Below are 27,917 nucleotides of genomic sequence, written 5' to 3' on the forward strand. Positions count from 1 at the left end.
ATAAGGACCTAAGAAAATAGCAACTATTGGACATGCTTTTTATCTGCTGAGTTGAATCTTGATTCAGTGGATAGGATTGTTTCCCTAAGCCATGATGCTAATGTTTCACTAACCCTAAAATAAAGAAAATTGTTATGTGTGATAGAAACACTGTATTTTATTCTTCTGAGTAATGACCAATTCCCTTCTGCATGCTACTATTATAATAGAATCTATGACATACAATATTTCTCCTAGTTTCAGTAATAAGAAGTCAGATGATAAATAACCCTTTCCTTGATTAAATGGTAACTTAGCAGTTGACAATTTTTTTATGAGGAAAGGGATTTGTGCCTGCTAAAAGTGGTATGGATCTTCTTTATAGCATCAGTTAAACAGAGTGCAACTATAAAACGCACATGGTTTGAGTGAATCCCCAGGTTTAATTAATTTGGTTAAAATCTGCAAATCATTTTATAAATAAAAAAGGAAAAAAATATTGTATCTTGAAATTCTAATATGTGGTTTGTATTCATCTGGAACAGATAATTCTGTTGCCCCATTCAGAAATATCTTAAGCAAGGAAGTCAAAGGAGAGGAAAAAGACCAAAAAACATTTTTACATTTAGTAATTAAGTCCTTTGAATCAGCTGAATTTCTTATATAGTTGTTTTCTTAGAAACTTTTTTTGACCCAATTCTAAAAAGCTGTTATAAACAGTTAAAATAAGAGGCATTTCATTCTGCTATTTACATTTTTAATGGAGAAAGAAAATTGAGTATGATCATATCCCAGCTGAAATAGCTAAAAGATTTTTGAAAGTATGAGGAATAGTAAAAGGAAATATTGAAGAATGTTTAATAGAGCATACTGTAAGGTGTGTTGATAGCACCATTTGAGTAGATCCTAGTGATCCATTGAAGATCTGTCCTTAGAGTTGACAAGGCCTGCCTTTTGCCACAAAATGTCATCCTTTGAAGGGCACTTAATCATATAGACTTTTCCTATTCTCTTAAGATCTTGGGCTTCCTGACCCTCAAAGCCTGGAACAATGACACATGTCTAGTGAAATACACATCACTGCCTCATATCTCAAATCCCTTAAAACAGTGTTGGCAAAGTATTGGCACATGTGTCGAGCTGGCACAGGGGTGGGGGGTTGCAGCTCCAATCCACTTCTTCCCAGTGCCCAAGGGCATTTTTTGCATACCCCATCTCTTTGTCCAGTTGATCAAAGGGAGAACATCCCTCCACTTTCTGGGGTAATGTGGGAGGCTCATAGGCAGCTTGAAGTTTCAATTTGGGCACCTGAACTTGAAAACTTTTGCCAGTGCTGAGCTATAATATGACCAGAGTATTAAAAGTATAGGTAAGATAAGGATGGGCTCCTATAACCAAGTTGACTTTCTAGTTCTAGGATCATCTGAGAATGAAGGAAAGGGAAGGGAAGAGACTACCACTCTAATGTAGTAAAAGGAAGGTGATAAAAACTAAGTTGTATGTTTATTACAAAAGATGAAAACTGAGAATATCTAGAATTTATTTAACAGCCCAGTATTAAAATTATTGTGTGTTGCAATGGTGTACCTATCTGGAAAGTGTTTCAAGCACTATTATTATTAATGTTGTTATTATTATTAGGAATATGCTAAGCCATGTTACTCTCTTTGTGAATGTTGAATTGATTAGAGATTGTTTTCAAGAATAATAATTCTTTTCATTAGCACTGAAAGGTCAACTGTTGTTTCTATTTGACAGGTCAACATGGTGATTGGCATTTTGGTATTTAATAAACTTGTTTCCAGAGATGGGATCCTAGATAAAAAGCTCAAACACAGAGCCGGGTAAGCTGCAATTGGTAGATTGTGAAGGTTCTTTACCAGTGAATCTCATCTTTTCAGTTCCAGATACACATCAAATGCATTTGACTGTGCTTTGAATTTTGTTCTCCATGTACTGATGTGTTTGGTAGATTTCATCCATTCCAAAAGTTGCAGCTGTACTGTCCTCAGGGAATGTGACTAAAAATACCCAATCATAATAAAACACAAATTAAGGTATTAAGTTAATTTTTAAAGGTGTTGATTTTGACCTTGCCCACAAAAAGCATTCAAAGATAAGGTTTGTCTTTGAAATAATTGTCCTTAGAAGAGATAGAAAGTTATTCCTCAAATGCCCTTGAACCTGTTAGAGAAGAAAAAAAAAGAATAGCAGAGAAGCAAGTAAAAACAACTTTTGGTTTATAGAATGAAATTCCTGCCAAGTAATCAAAAGAACTTTTGTGTTTCCTTCAGAGATTTACCTTTTGTTTTATATTTATATTTATTGTTGATTTTATGTTAAAGTCTATTTGCTCACTTATAATGATAGCTTGTCAAACAACATTCTTGGCCTTAGAATTGTCTTCTTTGCAGTACTCATGAGTACATGCTGCCAAAATGAGCTATTCAGAGTTTTCACATTCACATTTCATCTGCTTATAAAATTGATAAAAGCATCTCTCTGAATTAATTTCACTGTTATTGTATCACCACCATACCTAATGACTTAATGAAGACATTTCATATGCAGATTAATGTCAGATTTGCAGGGTTACATTGTCACTCCATGTAAGCTAGTAGAAATGTGAATGAAACATTAACTTTCATTCTAGTTTCCCCTTTGTATCTATACATATATTTTATACCTTTCATTTTCACCTACTCTCTCCATTAGAAAGTAATTGCAGGCAATTCAGAAGTTACCCTACAATTGTTCTTTTTTCTTTCATAACCTACAAGCCATATCTGATTAGCTATCCAGGGCTATTTAACATTCGTAGTATTTTATCACCTAGTGATAAAAATTTTGAAATACCAGCAAAGTGGTATTATCTTTGTGATGATCTTCATGAAAAAATAGGTCACATGGAATATCTACACATTTTATTTTGCTGGTGTAGTACTATCTAATTTCTTTTAACATGTAAATTTGAGATCATTCATATCACATCTGTAGTTCCATTTCAGGAAAACAAAAAATATTAGTCTAGAGAGCTGAGTGAATGTTACCTTCCGCTTAGCGTTCAGACGTTATTCACACCTCAAAAAATAGACTGAGTACACACACACAAACCCCACTTCTCTTGATGGCCCAAGTAAATCTTGGAAAGATGAATTTCCATTTCCATGGTTTCCCACACTAATGAGACTTCAGTTTGAATCCAAAAAATAAACAAAATATCCAAAAGCACATGGAAACAACATTTGAAAATATATATTATATACTTACATATGTTCTATGTCATTTTTAGAAAATATAGGTTTTAAATGAAAATTCTATCAGGAAAAACTATTATCAAATTAATGAATTAAAATTCTATCTACCCTTCTGTTGTGAAAAGATAATGATTCATTAGCATGAATAGATGCTTACTTAGTGCCTTGGGACCAATTTTAAATTGCAGATGTATGAAATTGCAAAATACTTGTAGAAATTCAAACTCATTTCTTATACACTGATGAACACTAATATCTTCAATGAAAGGCAAAAACTTGATACTCTGAAGCAGAGGAGGCCAAGTAAGAACAAAAAAGACTAATTGACGAATTTGCTACAAGGTTTTCTTTACCTTAACAGTGTAACTATTTTATCTTTAATCATAACATATATGTCAAGAGTTAAAGACTTTTTTAAAATTAGTTTTGCCAGTCATAATCTGTAATGAATACAATGAGAGGAAAATGAGATGTTACCCCTTCAAAATTGTCAGGAATATAAGACATAGTTTGTATTATAAATAAGTGACAAAGATTTCAAGTCTACATGCTAGAGATGGATTTGGACAATATAGTCAACCAAACCATACAATTCAGTTTTAAATAACTTTTATATTATTTTGTATAGAAAGGTAACTAGTCTATAAAATAAATGTTAATATCATGATTCACTGGGATTTAATCAATGAATAATGCTGCCTACAAAGAATATTATCCCTGTAAGGAAAACTTAATTTAAAAAAATTTGATCAATTATAGTAGGTACAGCTTTATTATGAAGAAGTTTCTCCCTTTCCATTTTCCTTCTTTTTTTAACTCAACTTCTGTCATTCTGTAGTATTGAATACAAAATGAAATGGCTATAAAATATCTACCATTCTTACAAAATAACCGAATATATGGAAGAGTAGAATAAAAGAATTTTTGTAAATGTCAATATCTATATAAAATGTCACAATAATTTCCTTAAAATGTTAATGAGGGCAATATAATGACAAAAATAGAATCATAGATATACTTCCAAATCTGAGAAAGAAAATTCTATTAGTATTCCCTTTTTCCTTTTTTAAGGAAGCTTTTGTAAGTACTTTTATCTTAGCTGCTTAAAGGAAAGGAAATAGGCTAGCCTACATAGTGGTGAGAAGGTTTTGGGATCAGGCAGACATGAGTTCAAATCATGCTTCAGATATTTTATTAGCCATGTGACCCTAGTTCAGATAATTATTCTATTAACTGGTGATAATAAAAGCAGGTGCCTCAGAGTTGTTTTGAAGGTAAAATAAGTTAGCAATATAATATAGTCTGTAGATCTTAAAATGTTAAATTAAGGTTAGTTGTTATTGTTGCTGTTTTCATTGTTGTTAGACTAATCTATGGTCAAAACGGTAAGATATATGATGAATCTGTTGAAACTTTTTCCAGAAGGAAGAAGTTAGTTTCATTTCTGAAAAGCAAAGCTTTGCTGCAGCTGTTATGGCATTTTGATAGAACTTATTTTTTGTTTTTGAGAATGATTGATAGGCAAAGCACTGGGGCCTACAGACAGTGGAAGATAACAGTTGGAAAGGGGTAATTGATGCAGAAGGCTGAAAAAAAATGAGGTTCCACTTGTATAGAATGGGGAAGAGATTGACAAAAATTCCTCTTCTTTCATTGGCTCCCTGGAGAATAGCTGTTACTTGAGCACTGAGAAAGTCTTAAACTTTGGGAATTTCAAGTCTTTAGCTCTAGTCATGATCTTACATTTTGCAAAGTAAGAAATTTCTAAAATAACATATCACAAAACAGGTATTTGCTGTTGAAGTAGAAAAACCCTTATTATTGTGCTCATATTTTACAGCATTTCTCAGTCACTTAATTTATGTTTTTTTCTTTTGTACTTTTTTAAGTTCTAAAAGATATGTAGTAGGCTTGTTTTTCCAGATACAAAATTAACCATTCTTTGGATTATAGATTTAGAACTAGTAAAGACTGTAAGGACATCTAGTCTAAACCTCTCAATTTTTACAGACAAAAGTGGGCCAGAGAGGATGTGACTTTCCCAAAGATTCCCAGGCAATAAATAAGTTGTGAACAAAGAATCAGAACACGGGTCCTACAAAACCTAACCCTTGCTTTTCCCATTCCCAAGATCACCAACTTTAAAAGCTTTGAGTCATTTACTCCAGGACAAAATTATTATATCATTTTAATGGATCATAACATAAATATTTAGTAATTGACAAGATTTATATAAGCTGGAAGACTATCCCCATCATTAAACTTCTTTCTTCTTCATTTTATTCATTCATGAGTGTTTAAATTGGAATGCTACAGGCATCACAGACCATTTTGTGCTAAATACTGTTGCTTAGGATCATCCTTGACCTGACAAATGTAAAATCATAGATTTGGAGCATGAGGGTATCTTAGAGATCATCTAGTACAGCCTCTTTATTGTATAGACCAGAAATCCAAAGAGATCCATGATATCCAAAGAGGCTAAATAATTTGTACAAGATCCCACAGGGAGTAAATAACCCTAAATCCAGGGTTCTCTTCATCCTACTATATTGTCAGGTCAATAATTACATTTTTATACTATTTTATGTACATTATGTTTCACAGATATTTCAAATATCTCTTGTGCCTAGAGAGCCAATCTCTAATTCCTTTCATGAGCTTTCTTTTTAGAAAAAAATTAAGGTAAAACTAAAAAGTTTCTTTTAGTGTAAAAAGAAATGGACTAGAAAGTCTTCGTTGTCCTTTTCAGTATTTCTTTTTAGAGATACCAATGAAACAAGAAGGCACCATAGAAATATACTCTTGGATTATTGGCCTAAGACAAAATGAGATTTCAGTTAAATTATCCTTTTTTTTTAGCAAACTAAGAAACTTAGGCCATGCTTTTAAAATGAAGATTAGTAAACCTTGCTAAATGGACATGCTTTGAAAGTCTTTACACAAATTAGCTTTATAAAGAGGGAAAGATTAGTGTATATTTTCAACCATGAAGAGACATTTTGCCTGAGACAATAGAAAGATAAAGGAAGTACTCTTTTCTTTAAGAACATAGTCTGGAAAGAGACTTTGAATGGGAATATTTTGTTTCTTTAAAAACTGAAACAAACATAAAAGTCTAAGTCCAGCTGTGATTGTCTGGACAATTGCTTCAAAAATACATTAGACTTTATGTCAAGATTTTCATGAAACAAATTGCATAGGCATCTAAGCACCCTTTTTTGATGAGCAAAAAGAAGGTAAAATTTTAAAAAATGTTTCACATGTACTCTGAATTTATAATTGGAACATAGAAATGTCACTGGAAAAAAATTTGGAAATATTTTGGTTCAGAGTTTTCTATTTGATTTTTGCCATCAAAGTATTTTATCCTAATGTTTCAAGATATATGCTTATTTTCAAAAGACCTGTTTCCCCCAGTCATATAGATATAAAGTTTTTCTTTGTATTATGAAGTTTATTATATGATGAAATGGAAAATAGATAACTCTAAGTTAATCTGCAAAAATCTACTAGAATCTTAGCCAAATGGCTAGAGTTTTAAACAAAATGTTCAAAAATGAATATTTTAAACTTAATGCTTGCCTGTGTTTTATTAAAGCTTAAAAGTCTATCATCCTTTTTTATTCCCAACTAATAAATTCATTGTATTTCATACATTTCAGCCCCTATATTCAGACCATCCTTAAACATGAACAAAAATTTCAACATAAGAAATTTCAACATATATTTATACTTCCCCCCAATGGATTTATAGCATTGAGAAAGGATTTAAAGATTTTTTTTGCATGTGCCTATTTCTATAATTTGTTAGACATTTGATATTTTCCATCTCACAAAAATATCCATTCATCAGTCCTTCTCAGATAAACATGAATACCTTTCCTGAACACAAGTGCTGGTCTGAATAAAGGGATTTCATTGTATGTCTACACTAGCACATGCTTGTTTAGCTTAGTGTATTCAGCAACTTTGATCTTTAGGCACAAGGGCCATTAATAGTGTAAATGATGAAAATATGCTTTGCATGGAATGAAGGCCCAGAGTGTTGAAAGTTAAAAAAAAAATTAATGTGTAGTACAAATGCAGCTTTACAACAACCTAGCACATTTCATTCATCTTTGATAAGTACTCTTATTTTTCTGCATGAAATCGTATTTAAAAGCTAACTTGCAGTAGCAACGTTTTTTTTGGTGAAAATTCAATATTTTGTTCTTTTTGTGGGTGTTCTGTTTGTTTGCAGTCAGATGAGTGAGCCTCATAGCGGTTTGACGCTCAAATGTGCCAAGTGTGGAGTAGTTTCAACAACAGCTTTGTCAGCCACCACCGCCAGTAATGCCATGTTAGTCCTAATCATTTACATCTTCTTGTTACAAATCTTATACAGTGCATGTGAAAAAATGCTATGATGAAAGATTGTGTTTGCTAATACTATAGCTCTGAACATGTTTAATTATTTATAATTGGCAACAGCCTTTATAACTACTATGGGACATTCTGTAGAGAAAAATAAATACTAAAATGTTATAAACTTTGTGGTTTCCATGTTAATGGTCTTGTTGCCACCTGTAAAGATGCCTGGTTTAGCGGTGGGTTTGGTTTCTATTGCAGGATTGGCACACAGCGTTATGTCATTTGGTTTTCTCTGTCTCTGAATAGGGCATCTCTTTGGAGCTCATGTGTTGTGTTACCTCTCCTGGCTCTGACATGGATGTCGGCTGTCCTGGCCATGACAGACAAAAGATCCATCCTTTTTCAGATACTTTTTGCAGTATTTGATTCATTGCAAGGCTTTGTTATTGTCATGGTCCACTGCATTCTTCGAAGAGAAGTAAGTAGTAAGCCTTAGGGAAAGGGATAATGGATTGGGAAGGGTTTTGGACTTCCTCACATGTGTGATCTTTCATTTTCAATATTGGGTTCTTTGGGGTGAAACCAGTTACCCAAAGATCCAGTTACTCAGAAGCCCAAAGCAGAAACCAGGCTTTAAGAAATTATGTATTGAGTATTGAGCCAGTATGGCTCAGAAAGAGTAAGTTTCAAAAAGATGGGACTGCTCAACAGAAAAGAGAAACCCCTAGGTACCAAGAGATAGGGATAAAAGACTAAAAAATACCAAATTGGAAGATCATTATATCTACACAGGAGAACAGTGAATGAGAGGGCAAGAAGGTACAGTTGGATTTAGGCAAAAAAAAAAAAGAATCTTCTTATCTGTTAATTCAAGCTTCTAAAGACAGCTCATAACTCATACTCTCATCTGGATTTGAAATGATCTCATTTTAAACAGAAAGATTAATGAATAGTTCTTTTGGCTCTTTATTAAATTACAGGAAAGGTCACTAGTGTATTAAAATGGTTAGCAGTTTTGATATGGATATTTTTACTTCTCAAATAATAAAAGCATGCTAAGTTTGCCATGATTGGCAGTAATTGTCAATGAAACCCGGGGATCTAAGATGGCAAAGCTCCTTTAGGTAATATTTGAAGTTTATTACCAGGAGTGAGTGAAGAATCCTTCACCATCATAGCTACTAAACTTCACCAGATGTCCCTGGAATTGGGATTTATTTCAAATTTGATTTGCTTAGTGATAAAATACTATTTTCTAGCCCATGTGAAAAGATTTCTGAGAGCCTACAAACACTGAAACAATATTTAGAAGGTTACGTTATGAGTCATTTTAATGTTTGCCCTAGGGATGAGTGGAGACAGGAACACTGAAAACCCATAAGAATTGAGTCCATGTTGAGGATTTAAAGAGACACTTCAATCTTGTCATATTGCAGCATCCACTTTGTCCATTAGAGATGTAAATATGTGCACATATGTACATGCACATTTGCAGGGTGTTCCATAAACATAATGAACTACATGCCCTTACCTATTCAAACAAATTTTAAGGCTAATGCCTGCCACCTAAGCAGCTTACAGTTGTCAGCTCCTGAGCGTATTTATTGCCTGAAAGGTTCTTGTATGACAGTAAGCGATAGATTCAAATTAAACATTTATTCAAATCATTAAGGAGGTAATTTCATAATTTTAAAAAATCTGATTAAAGTTTCAGCTTCAAAGTCTGAATAATCCAGCATCACCAATAAATTACTCTTCAGAGCTTCAGGCTTAAGAAGCTACCAAATGTCAGCTATTATTGTTGTGTCTTATTTACTGTTGTAAAAATGAGGATGGTAATAACGTTAATAATACAATGGTAATAGGATTTTTTCACTGGCATTAAGATTTTTAAGACTTCTAAAACATTCTTTATCTATAATATCATTTGAATCTCAAATAAACCCTGTAAAGATTTGTTTTTTTCCAGATTATATATTGATACAATTTTTACTGAACTTTTTCCTGACATTTGCCATTCAGGTTGTCTTCCTCCTTCTCACCTCTCCCTCCTTCCCAAGACAACAAATAATATGATTTAGTTTATACATTTGTTATCATATAATACATATTTCCATGTTCATCTTATTGGGAAAGAAGACATATATCACTTATCCTGGAGAAAGTTTATGAAGGAAATACATTCTGTAGGATTCTACTTTCTTTTTTCAAATTAGAAAACTAAAGCCCCCAGAAGTTAACTGACTTGTCCATGATCATATATCTGTCACAAGCAAGATTCCTTCTTAAAACCCCACTCCCAACTTCAATCTAGCACTTTTTCTACCATTCCATACTGCTTCTTTCTAGATCTTGGATAATATTTATTCAACAAATTCATTCAGTTCAGCATTAATTTATTAAGTGCCTCCCAGACTCCAAGTACTGTGCTAGGAGTTGATGGTGGATCTGAACTCAGAGAATTTGGATTTAAACCTGGCTCTTACTCTTCTAACTTTGTCACTTAGAGTTTTTACCTTTTGGGTTCTCAGTTTCTTTATATAGTAAAATGATTGACTTTACCCCTTCAAACTCTAAATCAAATGATCCTAGAGAGACAAAAAATAAAATTCAAGGCAAGTGCTATTGTATTCAAACTTTGTTTACCCTGAGATTTTTCTGTTTAATATTATAATTAATATGTAGAAGCAATGAAAATCTTGCTGGATATTAGCCTCTACCGGATATTTTTCATAGATGGAAAGGAGTTTTACATAAGATGTAACATACCAACAATTTGAATATTTTCGATATATAATGTTTTTGAACATTTGTTGATACATGTGGAATTGTAGCTTTCAAGTGCCATAGTAGAAAGGAAGAGTTCCATTTCTAAATAATTTGCTTTCCTTTTTCTTCAAAGAAACTATTTCAATGTTCCTAATGTTTTGCTTACATTAGGTAACCTTAATTTATTTTTTGACATTTGACTTTCATTATACAGGCTTATCTCACCTGTTTTCATTAACATGGTACAATAATTTATTTCAACAGGAATCATCCTCAGTTTTCTTACAAGAATAGCAACTTTATCAGAAACCTGATTAGACTGTAATTAATTCAAATCACTAACTGAAAGTGTTTCTGCTTTCTTTGGTATTCTGTAAATATCTCTTCTGTATTAACAGAGAATAAAGCAGAGTCAATCTATTATACACAATAACTATTAAAATGAGTTGAAATTGATGGAATTTATGGCGGAAAAGGTGACAATTATAACTTTATAAAACTTGAATGGCAAACTTCCTTTAATCCCACCACTAAAATGGCAAACCACATATCTGCTCTTCATATAACATCTTGAAAATGCTGCTAGTTCTCTATATTAAAAAATCCTCATTTTAGTAAAGGTTGAATCTATGTCAAGACTCATATTACAAGCTCTGTTATTAAAAGGATGGCATCAATTTTTGAATTAAAATTTTGATTTCTACTTGTGAGTAACCCTACCCTTCTTGGGAATTATTTGTTACTGTTTGTATACTCTATATTTTATTATTTCTTCAAACCAATCTACAAGATTTATTAATTTCCTGTTAGGCATCAGGGATATAGGGATGATGAATGACACAATCCTATCTCACAAGTCCAGTCAACAAGTATTTATTAACTTCCTAATTTGTGCCAGGTTCTAAGCCCTAGGGGCAAAAGAAAGGCAAAAACACTCCCTACTCTCAACCAAATGGTGAAGCTATTTATATGAGATATATATATATAATTTGACTGAAGGAGACTTCATATGTAAATATCCATGTATATAGCTAAATATAAAGCAAATAAGCACAAATATATGTAAAAGAGGTAAATACAAAGTAGTTTGGTAGGTATGGCATTATCAATCATGATATAAGAAGGCTTCATGCCTGATGATGTGTATGATTGATTGTATTCACCATAAGCAACATCATTTGTTGATCCTATTCTTGGGTTATTATTCATAGCTAATAGAATAGATACTTCTTTTAATAGCAGGTCCTCCACAACTCCCCAAAACACAGATTCCAAAACCATTATACCTCTTGCTCATAATAAACTCGAATTCCTAGGTGATCCCAGAGACGTATGTGTTCTCAATTTACTAATTTCTCCTTTTAGCATTTTCTTTTCTGAATGACTCAAAAATGCTGATATTTCAGGGTAATCCTTTTAAAATTCTCTAATAACTTAGAGGAATACTGTACCATGTATTTCTTTTTTTTAGCTAGAGATAGATATGGGGTGATAAGTGCATGTAATAGAAATATTTGCCAGTATCATTGTTAACATATATTGTAAAAATGTACCTATACACTGTCTCTTTAATGTTTTCCTGTATCTTTTATTTTTCCTTTAAATTATTTTTTCCAATAGTGCTTTAAAATACTTCTTGCACATTAACTTTTCCAGTTTTCCTGTGAAGAAAGTGGGTGTTCATGTAGGAGGAATGCAGCTTGTAGTATAAAAGAAAGAAAAGAAATGAAATACTCCAATGCTGGCATTTTAATGCTCATGCTATGAGTAGGGCATAATTTCCTTGAGAAGTAGCCTTGCTTTCACAAATCTGAAGCCTTGAATTGTTTGCATATAAGGGGAAGAGAAAGGAGGAGAATATGCCAAAACTGTATCTGTGCCAGCCTAGTTATAATGTGTACAAGATAATATTCTTTAGTGTATAATGATCGCAATGACTCACATTTTTGTAGTCAAGCGACTGGAGTTAAAATCAAGGTTTTGTTATTACTATATTTGTTTACCTCAGCCAAAAAATTAATTATTCTGGGCTTCAGTTGTTACCTATGAAATCTGAAGACTGAAGCTATAGGAAGATGGAAAAGCAAAAAAACCCTAAAGGTACATTTTTATGGTAGATGGCAAAGGTCATGGTCCCTACTTTACATCAGGAGGTCAGGCAAATGTGTTGCAAATCTGATGGTAAAACCTGGAAAGCCTTAGGATGCAATGGCAAGGAAGAAGATAAGACTTGATGGCCCTGTCGACTTTCATCTGATCTAAACTTTGTGAGCACTCAAGTAGGATGGTGTCTTAGCAACCCAGGATCAAGGAGGGAGCAAATCAGAAAATCATATTAGAAGAACCGCATTTGAAATAAGCTGCTCTGTCTAGTAACCTCTTTGGGGCTTTGTTTCCTTGTCTATAAAATGAAGGGGGTGGGCTAGATAACCTACAAGGCCTCTTCCACCTATATCAGCGATCTTATGAATGCCTTTACACTTCAACTTTGACAAAGTTAGTTTTTAATCATTTACCTTAGAAGGCATTTTCTCAACATAGATATGCCTTATCACTTTGCTTTGCTAAAATTACAAACGCTTCTTTACTCCATCTATTTTTAAATGATCTATTTCATGCCCTTAAAAAAAAGGCAAAAGCAAGGTTTGTGAGGAGATAAAAGAATAAAAATCTTTATTAATAGTCCAGATTTTTACAACTTTGCTATACTTTCAACTGTGCAACTTAAATTCTCTATTGTTAATTTTTTTTCAAATGAAATAACCCTGGAGTTCTTTAGGAGAAAGGCACACTGTTTTTTTTTTCATTTTTCTTCACGTTTATTAATTAGAATCCATTAAGATTAAGCATTTATTTTGCATATCCTATTTACTTCTGCTTCTAAATTGCTAGGAGAAAACAATCCAGAGAAGACTTATGTAGCCTGTACAATGGTTCCTGTTGCTAGGAAACACCTTCCTTGGTAGCCGCACGTTCAGCACATCCATCTCACTCACTGGGCTTGGCTCAGAAACAATCTTGCAGTTTGATTTCAGAAGGGGATGGGAAATAAGATTGTGATACAAACTAAGCCACTGTAAAGCCCTTTTGCTAAATAAAGGCAGAAGGAAAGAGAATGCTTAAACGGGTAATTTCATAATTTCCAACTGAGGATTCTTTGGTAGGTCTGCTGTAAAAAAAAAAGTGGAATTTAGATTCAGGACCTCTTTGCATCGTCTCGGGCAATGAGAATGCAATAGGTCAAAATTTTCTATTTGTAGATGTGTGTGTGTGTGTGTGTACACAATATCAATCAATCAACAGGCATTGATTTAGCACCTATCATGTGTCAGGCATACAAAGAAAAACTAGTGTCCTTTGCACACAAGGAGCTTATAATATAACAAAGACAACAGCATGTAAATATATCTATAGCTACATAAATAATGCAAAGCAGATCCAAGCTACCCTTGGGGAAAGGAAGATTCTAGTAAGAAAAGAGACCACATATTAGCATACATGCAAGCACAAACACACACACACACACACACACATATATATATGTATATATATATGTGTGTGTGTATATATATATATATATATATATATGTATATATGCATGTGAGCAAGGTCTCCTAAGAGAGGCAGTATTATATAGTAAAGTGATAACCAAGGAATCAGAAGGACTTGTACTCAAGTTGTGCCTCTGACATATAATGACTGAGTGGTCATGGACCTGTTCCTTAACCTCTTATAATACCAGGCAGCTTTCTAAGACCAAGTTATAGATATTTCTGATCTCCATTAGTGGAGAGAGTTTTTATTTTACTGGAATTCCCTGGCACGAATCAAATCAGAGGTACAGATCACTGCTCTTCAAACCTAAAATATCTTCTATAGCAGAAAATTAAACTGTGGCCTCCTTGAGATCAAGAACTTCAATTTTTTTGGCCTTTATTTTTGTATCATCAGATAACACATCAGTGCCCTTGCCCATATTTTGGATATAGGGTGTTATAAAAGTCGTAGTGCAGTTTTAAGTCATTAATGTTCCCAAAATGTTAGTGTGGTAATAATCTATTAATAGATTAGTAATCTAACTATTAAAGCTAAAAATTGCACCAAGATACTTGAGACACACTGTGTACAACCAAACCCTCCAACTGGTCAAGAAACAACTTGGAAAAGTAAAGATATTCTGTATATCATTGACTAGATAACTCCATAGAAAGAGCATGAATCTAGAACTCTGTTATCTATTCTCTAAACAACTAATCAGTTGTGAAATATTGATGTGGAGATCTTTCAAGAGCTAGAAGATAAAAGATTATAACATTTCTCGATCATTTGGAAAAGAAATATGAATTTTAGAGTTTGATTTGTGGATTGGTAGGTGTGTGGAGAAAACTTCACAAAAGGTGATGACTTCTGAGATGATTTAGTACTTTAAGTGGAACAAATAGGTCTACTCAGCAAATGGAACCCAGAGATTAGGCAAAGTTAATGTATATCATCTCTGGAAAATTAGTCTAATGCACCAGGCCAATCTCTAATATGAGATAATCAGGGACTGCTAAGCAATGATCATTAAAAGAAAAGAAACTTGCTTCTGAAATGGAGAGTGGGATTAGGAGAGGGACCAAAATACTCAAAAGAAAAAAAGGTAGTAGGCTTTGAAGCACTTCTTCAGATTGAGTAATAGGGATGATGGGAAAGCAAAAAAAATGTAGATTTAGTTTAATGCAAGATGATTATATCTTTGGCCAGATGACAAAATAACTACGCATGCACAGAGAAAGTTTTAAGGCTTACTGAAGCTCTTCCCTACCACCACATTGACCTTGTGAGTGAAGTGCTTCTATTTTCAATTATAATTACAACTTCACTTTATAGGAATCCAAATCTCAGATGGATTAAGTGACTTGCTCCTTGATCACACAGCTAGTAAACCAGGGAAACAATATGAACATGTATAAGTGAATACAAAATGTTTACAAAGTAATATTGAGCTAAGGATGAAATAAATAAGAGAAAGCTTCTTGTAAGTAGTGACATTTGAGCTGAGTTTTAGAAGAAGCAAGAAATTCTAGCAGATGAGAAGGAATTTAATTCTAGCCATGGGACACAGGCTACCTAAAAGCAAGGGCAGAAAATGGAATGTTGTATGTGAGGATAAGTAGTAGCCTACTTTTACTAGATCGCATCACAGAGCGTGAGATGGGGGAGTAATGTGTGATAAATCTGGAGAGGTAGACTACAGCCAATTTCAAAAGAGCTTTAAATGCCAAATGAAGGAGTTTTGCTTTTATCCTAGAGCCTCTCACTATGCCTCAGTCTTCTTAATTCTACTCATCTACTCAATGGCCTCTATTCCCTTTACCCTTAAGTTATCTTCCAAGCTCATCCCTATTCTGACTTTATTTTCCTACCTTCTCAATTCAACTCTATTTCATCCTCTATTCTTATAGTGCTTAGCCCCATTTTCCTATCAGTTTTTACCTTACCAAACCCCCTCCCAATATACCATGATATTTCTCTACCTTTATCCCCTTCTCTCTCTAATGCTGAATCTTTCCCTAGACATTAAATGTGTCTCTATAGTCTACAAACACACCCTTTTCTTCTAAACTAACAACAACAACAACAACAAAACCCTCACCATCCCCTTGAAGTTATCCTATGTCCATAGCCACAGAATAAAGTACTGGACCCAAGATCAGGGAACTTCCCAATGAATAGATGAGGAAACTGCCACTGCAAGCAAGCACTTTTTTTTTACACCTTTAGAGCCTGAGGCACTGAGACATTCCCAGAGTCATATAGCCAGTATGTGTCAGAATCAGAACTAGTATTCATCTCTTAATTATTCCTAAGGGAAAAAATAATTTAGTACTCTTTATTTCTATCCCCACTCCCTCACTCCTCAATCCCTCAGAAGCTGTCTTCTGACTTCATTACTCAACTGAAACTGTTCTCAGTAAAATTACAAGAGAACTCTTAATTGCCAAATCCGATGATCCTACTTCAATCTTCATCGTTTTAGACATATCCACAGTATATGACACTGTTGGACAACTTCTCTCTTCCTAGATGTCTCTTTTCAGAGATCATATTACTTTTATCTCCTCATTCTCTTCCTATTTGCCCGGATACTTAGTCTCCTTTGATGAATAATATTCATGCACCCTCCACCATCTGTGCATGTATCCCAGGGATAAATCTTACGACTTAATACTAGATCCCTTTTTCTACACTTTTACACATTTTATCAACTCCCCAAAGGTTCAATTATCATTCTAGGCAGATGTTTCCCAAATCTATGCATCCTTCCCTGGCCTCTCTATTGTTCCACATCACCATATATTGAACATTTCTAACTGGATATGGCACGCATTTCAATTTCAAAATATCTAAAACCAGAACTCATTATTTCTCCACCAAATCCATCTCTCTTCTGAATTTCACTGTTTCTGTCAAGTTCATGATCATACTTCCTATCACACAGATTTTTAAAATCAAGATTCACCTTTGATATTCTTCATTGTCCCTCACCTGACATAGCCAGTCAACTGCTAAGCCTTGAACTCTCTGCCTCTACAACATCCCTCTGAATCCATCCCCTTTCATCACCATTCTACTTAGGACCTCATCACCTCTTATCTGGACCATTCCAAGAGCTTCCTAATTGAACTCTGTCTCAAGGAAAGGATAGAGCCTCTCTCCAAACCATCCTCCATACAGATACCAAAGAAATACTCATGAAACCCCATTTCTGACCACACTGCCCCTCTAGCCAAAAACCCTCAGTGATTTTGTATTGCCCCTAAGATAGAATGAAAATTCTTCTCTTTAACATTGAAGACTCTTCTCAATCTGAATGAAGCCTACTTCTCAAGATTTCTTATATATGATTCTCCTTGGAGCAATCTACGGTCCAGTCAAATGGGACTCCTTGAGGCATGATATTTGATCTTCTGTCTATGTGTTTACACAGTCACTCCTCCATGACCAGAATCACCTCCAACTCTTAGAATCACTAGTTTCCTTCAAAACGCAACCAAAGTACCAGCTCCTATGTAACAATTTCTTTTCCTGATCCTCCCCAAATTATCTTGTAATTATTATTCATGTGTTTTATATGTATTCAATTGTGAAATGCTAAATTAAATGAAATGTTCCTTGAGGGCAAGAAATCTTGGTTTTGCCTTTACATCCTTAGTGCATATCATAGCTCTGGAATATAGTAGACAAAAATATTTTTTCATAGGATAGAAGGAACTTTAGAAGCCATTTAAGTCCAACCCTTTCATTTTAGAGATGATGAAATTGATGACTAGATAGGCCAAGTGACTTCCCCAGCGTCACACAGGTAGCAAGCCTCAGAGTTGTCATTCATCCATAATAGAGAGTGATGTAAGGTAAGATTATAGAAGTCAGTTGATGCTAGGTTCTGAATGTCTTTGAATGCTAATCTTGAGCATACGTATTTTACTCACAGGGTGACCGGAAACTTCTGGGTTTTTACTTTAACAGAATAACATAACCCAATCTATCTAGATAGAAGGAAATTTTGCATTTCTTATGCACAGGGATTATTGCAGAGAGGAAGGGATGGGTGAATGAGGTGATTTAAAGAGATACAGGTAAGTAGTAATGAAGGCCTCATACTAGAGTAATATCAAAGGAACCAAGTGAAAGAAGGAATTTAAATGAAGTGTAGTATAGTGGATACAGAATAGGCCTTGGTGTCAGGTAAACCTGAGTTCAAGTCCTCCTTGTGACACATAATGAGTGCGTTACTCTAAGTCAGGGGTCCCCAAACAGCCCTGAGGCTATTTATCCAGCCCCTACCACACTTCCAAAAGGGACAGCTCTTTCATTGGTGGTCAGTGAGAGGTGCACTGTATGTGGCAGCACCACCAACTGTGGCATTGCTCACATACAGCACTACTTCAGTGACATAATCCTTTGTATGGCCCCTTGTTCTGAGAGTAACTGAAAAAGAATGAGGCACTGCCCAAAGGATTATGTGGCTGCACAATGGAAGACATCAGCATGGTGCATGGTGAGTGGCGATCTGGGGGAGGGGATTCCACACTGTGTATACTGCTGCCCAGTATAGTGGTGGCAGCGATGGGCCTGTGCAAGGTGTGACAGGCCCATCACAGCCAGCAGTATACAGTTATTTTTTTTATAGTCCAGTCCGCTAATAGTCTGAGGGCCAGGGAACTGTCCCCCTGTGTAAAAAGTTTGGGGACCCCTGCTCTAAGTCATTGAACATCTCGGTGCCTCTAATCAATTCTCTAAAATTATAAATTGCAAGATTATTGCTGATATACATCAGTAGAGAGCGTTTCATTAATGAGAGTTCACTACACCAATGAAACTATAAGTTTAGAACCACCCCATTCTTGCTCTGCATTGAAATGGGGGAGGGGGGAAGGGAAATGTCAAGACTAAAAGGAATCACAAAGATTTGGACATGATTGAAAAATACCTTAACAAGGGAACAAATCATACAATATGCAGTGGCAACATATGTGAAAAAAGCTCAGCACGCAGAATTGCACATCAGACCTTGTTTCTTAGACACGAAGGAAAAAGAAAGGGTGTCGGCCAATATTGAACTACAGATTATTTTATGAATGGCCTAGTTGCATCTAGAAAGTTCTCCCCATATGAAGACCCCTTAAAAACATAGTGTGTGATATATAGAGATATTTATAGACACATTATATATATGTGCGTGTGTGTGTGCATACACATGTATGTGTACAGGTATATATATATTTATAGCTAATAAGTACATAGGTTTACACATAGCCTTGCTGTCCTCCCTAATTGACTATGAGTTCTCAAGTTTCATTCTTGGCATTTGAATCCTCAGTACTTGACACAGCTTAGCTATTTAATAAATCCTTGGAAACTGATTAACTGATTAAAGTCAAGCCTTAAATAGTGAAACTTTTTCTTTTAATAGCTTAAAGTGGCTTATGTGATAGGAAACCTAGAAGGCAGGCAATGAGGTCTATTTGGCTCCAAGCCTAAATAAGAAAACTAGTTCAAACTGCATAGTCCCACTCATGAAGGTTTTCTAAATGGGCCTATTACCAAACATTCCTTTGGACAATCTCCTTAAGATCTAAATCTGCCAGTGATTTTCAAGAGTATCCTCTGGAAGCTTTGTTCTGAAGGAGTACCAACAGAGAAGCCTTTCTGGAACTTCTACTGTGACTAAATCACTCTCTATAGGAGGTGGACACACCCCTGACAACTTCTTTGAACTCATTTCTCATCTAAGAATTCTTCTTTAATGAGAAAGATCTATAGCTGTTTAAGGGAGTCCTAAGAACAGGGCTCAGCAGGAAAGTCAAGATAACTTACCACATATGTGGCACTTTAAGATAAAATGACAGCAATATTAAAAGACTTTCAGACTGCTTTAGACTATTTAAATTCTCTGTTGTATGATTTTTTTGTTACTCACGTACTCATGAATCTATGGTCTCATCAACATAGCTATTTTCTCCTAGAGGCAGTGTACAATTCATCCATGGCTGCCTATTGCTATGGCCCTTGCATATAACTTTCCATGAGCTTAACATAAAGGTTCTGTGGAATATGCTGAGGACTTGCCTTGGCCATGACAATGATACCAGTGGAACATGATTACTTTCCACTGGTTATCTATCTCTTGCTCTTCACCATATAATCAGTTCTGTCTAGTTCTATCATCTAGTTCTTGACTGGCATATTTTATACTTCTTAATTCCTCATTCAAAATATTACAACCTTTTTATACCCATTTTATAATTTTATTATTAAAAATTATTAAGGGCCCCTACAGATTTTAACTATTGAATTGCCTATACTAAAACCCAATTTAATTATCATTTCATTGGCTATTCTTACTATTCCATAACCAAGACAACACTATAACTTTACCAAAAGTGGCAAATGAAAACGGAAATATTTTGGAAGAAGTCAAACTCAGATTTCTCATGCTCCATAACTCTGCAGTCCAAGGACCCATTTTCAAATTATATCTTTGTCATTTACTACCATATCCTACTTCCTGGGTCTCAAATTTCACATTGATCAAATGAGAGGGTTAGACTAGATTACCTCTGAGGTCCCTTCTAGTTTTAGAACAATAATTTTTAGGGGGTGGGTTTTCTTAGTCAAACTACTTTGGCTTTTAAGCCAAATTTGAACTACTACAGAAAACTTTAATGTTACTAGGAGCAGAAAGGACATCAATTAATTTTGAAACATCTGAAAGATCCAGAACTGCATTAAACCATTACCTATTAAAATAATTCATATCTAGCACTGCCTAAACTCATTGATTTATTCATAATCCATTGTAAGCCAGGTATAAAAAACTAAATAATAAATTCAATTCAGCAAACATTTCTTAACTACTTGCTATTTGTTTTGTATGAGTATAAATTACAGAGAAAGTGCCAATATGTTTTGAAAGAGAGAAGTGCCTCATCTGGGAGAAGGAAATCATAGGTCTAGCCCCACACCATGCAAAGCAGTAGGGGACACATAACCTTTAAATAAAACATACTTTATGTCCTATTGGAATGTATTGTCTAGTCATGGGGTTTTAATAAGAGTTACTTTGAGTAATCAGGAGTTATTCTTAGAGGAGGGTAATAATAAAGGAAAAAACTGTTCATTGCTTCAAAATCACCAATGGTTATAATTTAAGAATTTCCACAGAAAGTTTATCATTTCTGTGAGAATTATCTTTGATCTTAAAGACTTGCCACCCAAAAAAACTCTCCCTTTTCTCTTCTCCTCCCAATATAGTGTTTTTTGTTGTCTTTTTTTAACAAAAAGTAAATTCTAAATTATCTTTAGATCTTTATACAAAGCCCCAACGAGCCAGGTCCCAAAGAAGAATCTGTCTATATCTGCATGATAACTACCAACCAGATGATAACTGAAAAAAAAATTAACAATTTTCCCCAAATTTCTAGATATATTAATTCTTAGAATTATGTAGGTTCCTTTCCTTATTTCAGATTATTGATTTTCTGAGGTATCCTTCCCTTATAATATATGTCATTATTTGGAATTTTCTTGACAGTGTGGTACTGGAGGAGTTTGTCATTTCCTTCTCCATCTCATTTTTCAGATGAGGAAAATGATACAAACTGAGTTAGGTACTTACCCAGGGTCATACAGCTAGGCAAAATTTAAGCTCAGGAAAATGAGTCTAAACCTGACACTATCCATGGAGCCACTTAGTTGCTCCTTTAAATAACATTAGCTAGTATTTATTTAGTATTTTAAGGTTTGCAAAGTACTTTGAAAATGTTATCTCATTTTATTCCAACAGTCTGACAAAATATGTACTATTATAATACCCATTTTACTAAGACTAAGAGATTTGCCCAAAGTTACAAAGCTAGAAAGTGTCTGAGTCAGGATTTGAATTTAGTGTTCTTATCCACTATGCCACCAGGGAAAGGGAGGTATCTCTGTTAGAAAATTCTAGGAAATGTACTATTATAGCTAAAAAATCTCATGTAGTTAATAAAATGATTGTGCACTCCTGGGATTACAGAATTTAGAGCTGTAATCAACCCCCCTTTAGAGATGAAGAAATAGCTAGATTTTGAAAAGTCTTATAGAAATATAATTATATTATATCAACTCAAAATCTTTGGGCTGCTTTCCCTATTTTAAAGACCAGGAAAATAAAGTATGATCCAGAGGAGTCATTAAGTAAAGGCATGATATTCTTTTTAGAGAAACCTTTTAAGAGGTAGCTTGTCAGTCAGGGGTGTCCAACTCAAGTGGAAATGGGGGTCACTAAACTGTACCAAAGGATCCCTGCATATTGATTTAATTTTTAAATGTAATGTTATCTAAATTTTATTAAATTTTTATATAGTTTGTTAAATATTTTCCAATTGCACTTTAATCTGTTTCAGGCCACATTAGAGAAGATTGTGGGCAGCATGCTATAGCAGACCACATGTTTGACACCTCTATTTTAGATTATTAAGTCAAAAAGCAATATAAAACAAAAACAAACACGTTATCCCTATTCCCAGATGCCCAAAGGCACCTTTCCTGACATATTTATTCCGTTTTCTTAAACTGTGCCTTATTTGCAGTTGCTGTAAGGAACATATGCTAACAACTAGCATATTGTGATTGTTCTGGCAATTCTTCTATGGATTGTCTTAAATATGAGTATATTTTCAGTACTTGTTTCTGCAGACCAGAGAAACAGATGATAAGACAAAATTTCTCCATTTACTCTATAGGTTTTCTGACTGGATTCATGAGCTATATCAGACTCTTAACCATGTGATTTAATTTGATTTCCAAAGCGAGACATGAGTGGCCCCAAAACTTGAATATATCAGAAAAAGGTCTTGTTTCTTCCTGTATTAAGTCAAAGAAAATCTAGGTCAATTAGACCTATTTCTCCAAAACTGACAGAGAAAAACATCAGGCTAGGCTTCACAGAACATATGCTTTTATTATTATGTATAAAGATGGAATAAGGAAGTTATTTTGCCCATTTTCTAATCCACCCCTTGGGGTATGGAGGGGGGGGAAGGTATCAGACCATCACTCATTCTTTAGAAGTCCTTTCTCTAGAACAGGGTCTTTTAAGCTGAATTCTGTGAAATATTATATATATATATATGCATATATATACATATATATGTATACACACAAATATAGTCTAAAAACCATTTATCAGTATAATTTACTTCCTTCATAATCCCATATATTTTATCCCTTTAAAAACATTCTAAAGATTCTGATTGATAGTTCTTTTTAAAGATGTTCAAAGTACTTTTCTCAAAATAGTCATAAATCTGTAGATGAGGAAGCAGGCTCAAAGAGAACAGAACTACTCATAGACACCTAACTATTAATTTCTAGAGCCAGGATTTAAGAAATGAATCCGCATCAAAACTCAGAGGATAAAGTAAAGGATATGGGTTCAGATCCATCTCCTGATATTGCCAGTGTGACCTTAGGTAATTTACTCAGACCTTCTGTCGGCCTCATCAACAAAAATGAGATTAAATATACTTCTAAAGCCCCTTCACATTCTAGGTCTCCAAATCTATTATTTTTAATCTAGTGCTCTTTGTACTATATCACAACTGCCTCTTAATGCATGCAAAAAAGGATGCTGTGAGCCAGTAAATTATCCACACTTGAAACAAGTCCTTAAGCTCAGAAGGAGCATACAATTAAAATTATCACATGCTTCTATCTTTTCATACTTCTTGTCTTCATCTCTAAGATAAGAATATCCTTTGACAATGTGACTAGTAAGAAGTAGCACCACTTTCTTCACATACAAGTTACTAAGCCTAAAAAGCAGAAAGAATATTTTCTTCCTGAAGATCTTATACATGGACCGTGGAAGGGAAAAAAAATCTCTAAATCTTCCTCCTATAAGAATATAAAGGATTTATCTCATTTCTCACAACATTTGAAATTCCGGTGAAGATTTCTGCCAGATTGGATAGTAAATTTCCTGTGTAGGACATACATAGTTTCTAACAGTAGGAATCAATCTGCCCTTTGGCATGCTTATGGTCAGGCAGAAGAATTATTAGTGCTGAGCCAGATACAACCATGTTGATAGCTGTAGAGTTCTCCGTCCTTATCTCCATGGACTGACTATCTGGCGAACTATAAATCTCCCTAAGGGAGAAGAAAGCCTAAGAATTCAGGTATTTGCATTAAGGTGTCATGATAAAGTGAGCATTAGATCATAAGATTGAAGCTTTTGTTCACTTCATGCTTGAGTCATTATATGAAGAGAAGGAAAAAAATCAATATTTTGTCATCCTTTTCACAGGTTCAAGATGCATTTAGATGTCGGCTAAGAAACTGCCAAGATCCAATCAATGCAGATTCCTCAAGTTCTTTTCCTAATGGACATGCCCAAATCATGGTGAGTTTTAACTTTGTTCACTTAGCAAATATTTGTGAAATTAAGAAACATGTTCTTAATAGTAAAATTAATAGGAAAGACCTAATGAGTTTTCATTAATCTTTTCTCAAAGAATATTATGATATTCATCTTTTGTTAGATTCCTATCTGGCATACAATTCAAGTTTGCAAATATTTATATGTTACTCTTTTATTGCCATCTCTGCTATCATCTGGCGAACTGAGGGAGAGGATTCCTTTTTGAAAGGGATAATTTGTACTCTTATAGAAGATTATAGTGTCTTTTTAGAACAGAGAGCATGATGGGTAGCATACTTTTTGCTGTCTCCAAAGCTTAATGGCTTGACATCCTTCCAAATAAGGAGCACCTGGGGAATAGTAAATGGGATGACAATATTTGTTGAACTAAGGTATACTTTAATTATAACCACTTGGATTTGTCTTGACATCTAATTTTGAAAATAGATGAGAATGATACTCTAAGTACTTAAAAGGTTAACAGTATTTCATAAATTCTTGGAGCTTCTTTCTTTCACTTTAATTAACAAAGAGGATAAGTTAGATATCATTAGCTAAAATATGGAAAAGAGTCAATGCTTAGGACAATTGTATGCCCATATACACAAGTTTTCAATACTAGAAAATTGGAAAATGACATTAAATAGCACAGGGTCAGTTAAATCACTTTAGGTCTTTTTTCTCAAATTGATATGTTAAAACAATAATTGGGATTTTTATATACAGTTACTTAAAAGAACAAAAACATGGGAAAAATATAAAGATAAAACTAATATGCAATGAGATTTTTTTACCAGATGTGGACCAACTTAACTGAAATAGATGATTTTGACATTTCTAAAATATAAAGTTTTGTCATTAAGTTAGAGGCCCATTCTTATTACTTAAGAAAGAAAAAAAATGGAAGGGATTACTTTGATTACAAGTCTTGGCTGCATTACAAGAAATGCAAGAATAAACAATAAATTTGATGTTGCCATTTAAAATAAAATGCAAAAGTCTATTTTAGGACATATACAGTAATGCAATTTGTAACCATTTCTCATTTTTACTGTTTATGAAATGACCCTAATATTCTCCTTTCAAAATTATAATTCTATTTAATATGGTGGTCAACATCCTCAATAAAGAAGTCATTATGTATTATGCTATCCTATTTAAAATGTCATGCCTTCTTCAGTAACTTTTATTTACTACTTTGTGTCTAGACAGTATTCTTGGAAAAAAATCCTATTATTCTTCAGAAAATATTCTCCCTTTTTTTGCACAAAAGAATCAACTCCCCCTGCCAAATCAGATATCTAAAATTTTCAGATTATCTGGGCAGTGAAAATGAAGTTCCCACTAAGTGATCATTGTTATGCCTTATTATTTGTTGTTACAGACAGATTTTGAAAAGGATGTGGACATTGCTTGCAGGTCAGGTAAGGATCTTATTATAATTTTTATTTCTGATAATTGTTTTTTTAAAAATCAGGAAGTTTCCCATAGGATAAGCATGTTTCTTTTATAGATGTAATTATATAAAGAAATGTCTTTAAAATGCTTATGTACAGTTAGAGAATCTTATCTTTGGGAGGAAACTTAGAAGTCCATTCTCCATCTGATTATCAATTAAAGGATTTCCTTCATGAGATCCAAGAGTCTCAGACTATGCTAGGTATATTTCTTTATTAAAGTTGATTAGCTGAGGGGGAAAAAAGATTTTTGAGAGCTGTCTCTGAATACATTAAGAAATGAAGAATCTTCCCAGCTGTGTGACCCTGGGCAAGTCACTTGACCCCCATTGCCTAGCCCTTACCACTCTTCTGCCTTGGAGCCAATACAGAGTATTGACTCCACGATGGAAGGTAAGGGTTTAAAAAAAAAAGAAATGAAGAATCTAATACCTTATTCCATTATTGGATAGTAATCATACTTAGAAAATTTCACCTCCTTGAAAACTTTCACCCATTGCTCATGGTTCTTTTCTTAGAGCAATGCAATCTCTTCCCTACTCTATATGACATGTCACCAAAAACATGTCTTCCTAAGACTAAGACTTCCCTTTGTTTTTTCACTGGTATATAGAATTTCTAGACTGCTATACCTTGTTGCCCTTCTCTAAATACTCTGTGATATGCCCTAAATCTAGTATTTTTTTATTTTTTAATTTCAATTTAAGTTTTTGAGACCACATTTGACTCATTGTGAAAAGATTGTGCTAAATATATTTTCTGGTCTTGCATCATTTATCATATGTACAACTTCAGCAATCTGAAATACATAGTTAGAGTTTGAGACCTGAACTCATTTAAAGTAGCAAGGTATTCTTTTCCTCCACTAAGAAGCAATTAATATTTTTATCCACCAAAACTCTCCAAATCACATTCTAAGATTTGGAAGGGTCTAAACCTTATCAATAATTAATTAATGTTTATTTAGCACCTACTATATTATGGGTATTATGCTAGATTCTGGAAATGCAGTTTAAAAAAGTGACTCTCCACCCTGAAGGACCTTATATTCTAAAAGAGATAAAAAATACAGCATAAGTATACAGAATGATTTTAAAGATAAGATACAAATAAATGCAAGGTCTCTGGGGAAGTGTACACTAGCAGATCAGGGAAGGCTTCATATAGATCATATTTGACTTGTGTCTTGAAGAAAAGAGGGTTTCTCTGAGGCAGAGGTGAGTAGATGTTGCATTCTAAATGCAGGGAAGGGCCAATACTAAAGCATGGAAACAACACATAAGAATGTTACACACCAGGAACAAAGAAAAAGCTTGGTTAACTGAATTGCCGATTATGGGAGGGGAAAAGATTAAGTTGGAACTATGATATGAAGGGCTTTAGAAACTAAACAGTTTATATTTGATTCCAGAGTCAGTAGAGAGCCATTGGAATTTCCAGAACAGGAGAACAATATGATTAGATTTGTGATTATTGAAAATCACTTTGGTAGCTCTTTGGAGAATGGACTAGAGTGGGGAGAAATTGACAAATAAGAGGATAATTTGCAATAATGTAGGCAAGAGATGATGAAAAAGTGAAATTTAAGGGGAAAATTGGATCTAAAAGCATAGATGTGTGAGTCAACTGCAAAATGATGAAAATTAAATCCAGGGGAGCTAATAAGGTTGCCAAAAGAGTGACTGAAAAGATAGAAATGATGGGGCCTTAGATATCCTTGGAGTAGGTTAGTTGATTTGGATGATGAACTCACAAAGGACACTGAAAACGATCTATCAAACACTTGGGGAAAGAACCAGAAGAGTAGTGTCATTAAAAAAAAATTCAAGAAAAAAAAGTGGGAATCTAGGAGAAGAGTGTTATTTGGCAGTGGCAAACAGCAGAGAAGTTAAGAATTTGTACTGAGAAAATTCTGACAGATTTGGTAGTTAAGAGACATTTGGTAACTAGAGTGAATAGTTTAATTTGAATGATGAGGTCATATGTCATATTGCAAAAGAGGAAGTGGAACAAAGGAGCATAATAGCTTTTTTCTGGGAACTTGATTTAAAAAGGGAGGAATGATGTAGAATATTAGCTTGATGGGATGGTAGTATTTAGTAAAAGTTTTTAAATTTAGGGATGTCTTTAAAATACTAAGGAAAGAATGAGTAG

General features: G+C 34.0%; 1 protein-coding gene and 1 long non-coding RNA gene across 8 annotated transcripts in view; one reads left to right on the forward strand and one right to left on the reverse strand.

The window, feature by feature from the left end:
• The window catches only part of ADGRB3 (adhesion G protein-coupled receptor B3), a 954,807-nt gene that overhangs the window by 878,923 nt on the left and 47,967 nt on the right, over window positions 1–27,917 (forward strand). For 2 of the 4 annotated variants that reach the window (XM_001365288.4, XM_007484165.3), the window contains exons 24-28: window positions 1,738–1,823; window positions 7,480–7,578; window positions 7,896–8,067; window positions 24,193–24,288; window positions 25,691–25,730. In XM_001365288.4, coding sequence (XP_001365325.1) covers window positions 1,738–1,823; window positions 7,480–7,578; window positions 7,896–8,067; window positions 24,193–24,288; window positions 25,691–25,730 — 493 coding nt within the window. The remainder of the gene's footprint in view (window positions 1–1,737; window positions 1,824–7,479; window positions 7,579–7,895; window positions 8,068–24,192; window positions 24,289–25,690; window positions 25,731–27,917) is intronic. The other 2 variants (XM_056818441.1, XM_007484166.3) reach the window with 1 other exon arrangement.
• LOC130457402 (uncharacterized) overlaps window positions 1–27,917 on the reverse strand; it is a 238,001-nt gene that overhangs the window by 110,866 nt on the left and 99,218 nt on the right. The window lies entirely within an intron of this gene.

Source organism: Monodelphis domestica, chromosome 2 (genome assembly GCF_027887165.1).
Source record: "Monodelphis domestica isolate mMonDom1 chromosome 2, mMonDom1.pri, whole genome shotgun sequence".
Lineage (NCBI taxonomy): Eukaryota > Metazoa > Chordata > Mammalia > Didelphimorphia > Didelphidae > Monodelphis > Monodelphis domestica.